Genomic DNA, 4,306 nt, shown 5'->3' on the forward strand with positions numbered 1-4,306 from the left:
CAGCGTCTTCAGGAGGAACGAGAGAGAGTCAGCTTGCGAAGGGATGCGGAATCTGCAGAGGAGACGTCACAGCGCCATCAAGAGCAGCAAGAAAGAGATCGTATGAGGAGAGATGCGGAATCTGCAGAGGAGACGGCACAGCGTCTTCAGGAGCAGCGAGAAAGAGATAGGATAAGGGAAGTTCTTGAGACAAGGCAGAGAAACGCGCAGAATGCAAGAAATTTCACTTCTGCTGACGTCGGTGCGATGGACAAGATTTGTCCACATTGTAGAGCGCTTCTTTTCCAAGGTGAAACAGCTCATTTTTGCTGCACGAATGGAAAGGTGTCCTTGGGAAATCTGGGACCTTTACCCCATCAATTACACAATCTGTTTGCCGGCGATGGACCCACAGCGAACGAATTCCGCAAGGAACATCAGACAATACAACTGTCTATTTCAAATGACATCATTTGGAGGAAGCCAAGTTTCTCCTCGGCACAGTGCATGGAGCCCATCGGTCATAATTCAGGGTCAAATACATCATCGTATCGGTTCCTTCTTGCCAAATGCGGATGAACAACCGAAATTCCTCCAAATTTATTTCTTAGATCCACATGACAGCGTACAGTTGAGGATGCGGATACTCACCAATGCTGGTATTCACCGTGATGTAGTTGGAGCATTAGAGACCGTGCTGAGACAAGTGAATCCTTACGTTCACTCGTTTCGCATGGCACGCGAGGAAATAGGCAATTTGCCAGAGGCGTTCGTTCTTATTGATCCCAACAGGAGACCAGCTGGTGAACATGAGAGGAGGTTCAATGGTCAAATCGCTGATGAAGTGGGTGTCGTTGTGAAGAATACTGTCGATCCTCAAGCTACAGCGCGTCACATTGTATTGAAAGCAAGAGGAGGAGCGCTGCAAAGTATTTCTGAGTTGCACCGTTCTTACGACGCACTCCAGTATGTTCTCTTCTTCCCATTCGGAGATGACGGATGGCAGCCTGAAATGAACATGACCAATGGCAGGAGATTGACTGCCATGAAATACTACTCCTACCGAATAATGAACCATGAGGATGAGTTCAACTACCTCCTCAGAGGGGGGCGTCTGTTCCAGCAGTATCTTGTTGATATGGCAGCCAAAATGGAAGGCACAAGATTGGCGTTTATAAGACTGAACCAGGCATCGCTGAGGTCTGCTACATACAGTGGCTTCACTGATGCTCTCAATGACAATGACGATTTGTCCAACATCGGACGCCGCGTACTACTGTCATCGACATTTGTAGGGGGTCGAGGTATATGCCATGATGTATGTAAGAAAATATGGTAACGCGACCTACTTCATCACTATGACGTGGAATCCAAAGTAGCCTGAAATCTCCAATAACCTTTTTCCTCACCAAAGTGAGAATGACAGACCGGATCTCATTGCGAGAGTGTTCGAGTTGAAGAAAACGGTGTTCATTAAATACCTCACTGGATCAGAAGGCTTCTTCGGGAACTGTATCGCTCACGTTGTGTGTGTGTGGAGTACCAAAAGCGAGGTCTCCCTCACATAAACTGTTTGCTGTGGCTCGATGAAGCTTCAAAGCCGAGACCACAAGACTATGATCGATTTGTACAAGCTGAAATACCAGATCCCGATGAAGATCCAGAGGGACACAGACTGGTGTTGAAGCACATGATCCATGGTCCATATTGTTCCACAGCAACTGGATGCTGGAAGAATGGAGCATGCAGACACAGATACCCGCGGTCATATGCTCCGTACACACGGTGCGGAGACGATTCGTACCCCATATATAGAAGAAGATCCCCAGAAATGGGAGGATTTGAAGGGCACCAAGAAGGGAGGCAACGACGACCTGTTACAAATCAGTGGGTTGTTCCCCATAATCTCTATCTCCTGAAAACGTTTGATTGCCACATCAACGTTGAAATATGCTGCTCTATAAAGTCGATCAAGTATGTTATTAAGTATGCCATGAAAGGTAGCGATCAAGCTACGTATGCACTGCGCACAAACGACGAGATAACGGAGTACTTGACGGGTAGATACATTGGACCTTCAGAGGCTGTTGCCTCCATTCTTGGATTCTCAGTCCATGACAGGAAGCCGGCCGTTATCCGTTTAGGAGTACATCTGCCAAATGAACAACAGGTATTTTTTGCTGGGAACGTTCGTGAACAAAGAAATAATCCCAATATGGCCAAAACCACGTTGATAGAGTTTATGGATCTTTGCAGACGTGACCATTTCGCTAAGACACTGTTGTACGTGGATGTTCCGAGATTCTATACATGGACCAAGAAGAGATGGCAACGAAGAAAACAGGGCAGACCGGTGGAGGGCAACCCTGGAATGTTTGAGGATGACATATTGGGACGAGTTTACACCGTTTCACCGCGTACTGGTGACCTGTACTATTTCCGACTACTCCTCCACCACGTGAGAGGGCCGACTTCGTTCGAAGTCCTGAGAACGTGTGATAATGTCATTCTACCCACATTCAAAGACGCTTGCAGAGAAATGGGTTTGCTGCAAGGAGACGCTGTCTGGCGCGAGACTCTGGAGGATGCTGAGAGGACACGCCTTCCCAGACCCATGAGGGATTTGTTCGTTGTGCTCCTCACACAAAGTGAAGTCGACAATCCATTGGATCTATGGGAACGTTTCAAGGACGCTATGGCTGAAGATTATCTTCTAGCTCATCGACGATCTGCAAATGATCCCAATATTGCCATCAACGAGCGCCATCATGACTTGGCTCTATCGTATTTGCAGCAGAAACTGCAATTGTTGAACAGAACTGTTGCACATTTTCACTTGGCGACTCCAACGACTGTTCTTCGTCATGAAGGGATTGCCAACATTCACCTACTGAGAGAACTCCAATACGACACGGAGGAACAACAGCGAATCATAGACGAAAGGCAGCTTCTGCTCAATGATGAGCAGAGAGTTGTCTATGACTTTGCGTGCGGTTGCATCCGCACGAATCAGTCATCAATGATTTTCATTGACGCGCCTGGAGGCACAGGGAAGACGTTTCTTATTAACCTGATTCTCTCTAAAGTGAGAGCGAGTGGAGAAGTTGCCCTTGCTGTGGCCTCATCTGGCATAGCTGCTACCCTCATGCCTGGTGGAAGAACAGCACACTCAAGGTTCCAAATCCCTCTGACACCGAGGGAAGATGGCGTATGCAACATCGATAAAAATTCCACTATCGCAGACCTCTTTCGAAGTACAAAACTCATCGTGTGGGATGAGTGTCCTATGATCAGGAGAGAGAGTTTCGAGGCTGTGGATCGCACGTTGCGTGATGTATGTGACAAAGACGAGCCTTTTGGAGGGATCTTGACGATATGCTGTGGTGATTTCCATCAACTTCTGCCCGTGGTGAAAAGTGGGTGTGATGCTGACGTTGAGAATGCGTGCATAAAGAAGTCCTACTTATGGCAGAGCTTTGGAATGTTTCACTTGAGAACTAATATGCGACTGACCGACGGAAGTGGGCAGTTTTCAAGATTTTTGCTCGACATCGGCGAGGATAGAATCGAGAAAAATGCGGATGATGAGATAGATTTGCCAGAGGATATACTGCTGACAGCGAGTGGGCTCGATGAGTGCATCAATACCATATATCCATCATTCGCCAATCCGATGGAGGTTTTTTCAGCAAGGTCTATATTAGTGCCCCTCAACGATATGATGCGAAACATCAATTCAAGATGCATCACAAGGTTCCCTGGTGCTAGCAAGGAGTATGCTGCGTTCAACAGTGTGACTGAGGGTACTGATGCGACGCACTTCCCAACGGAATTCCTATATTCCGTTGAAGTCTCGGGATTGCCGCCGCACAACCTCGAGCTCAAAAAAGGATCCCCTATCATTTTGATGTGGAACTTGGACCCTCCGAAACTTTGCAACGGGACGCGCATGATTGTTGAGGACATGCTTCGAAATATTATAGTTGCGAGGATCATAAGTTCAACGTTTGAAGGCGAAACTGTAATGCTCCCTCGGATCCGACTAAATCTGTCGGAAGCTGAGGATATCCCTTTGCAGCGCTGCCAGTTCCCCATACAATCCTGCTTTGCAATGACGATCCATAAGGCGCAAGGGCAAACTATGGAGAATGTGCTGGTCTACCTGGAGAAACCGGTCTTCCAGCATGGTCAGCTGTATGTGGCGCTCAGTCGAGGGAAGAGGAAAGAGAACGTGCGAGTTTATGTAAATGAAGGATCGTCGACAAAGAACATCGTCATCAGAAGTGTCCTCTGACAACAAAATCGTGGTAGTCCACGGGTCGCGTGT

General features: G+C 47.6%; 1 protein-coding gene across 1 annotated transcript; it reads left to right on the forward strand.

The window, feature by feature from the left end:
• The first annotated feature begins 2,194 nt into the window (after positions 1-2,194).
• On the forward strand, positions 2,195-4,306 carry LOC144888577 (ATP-dependent DNA helicase Pif1-like). The gene has a single exon (XM_078767004.1). The coding sequence runs from the start codon at positions 2,195-2,197 to the stop codon at positions 4,271-4,273; it is 2,079 nt and encodes a 692-aa protein (XP_078623130.1). The 3' UTR covers positions 4,274-4,306.

The sequence above is a fragment of the Myxine glutinosa genome, chromosome 13, assembly GCF_964187855.1.
Source record: "Myxine glutinosa chromosome 13, kmMyxGlut1.1, whole genome shotgun sequence".
Taxonomy (NCBI): Eukaryota; Metazoa; Chordata; class Myxini; order Myxiniformes; family Myxinidae; genus Myxine; species Myxine glutinosa.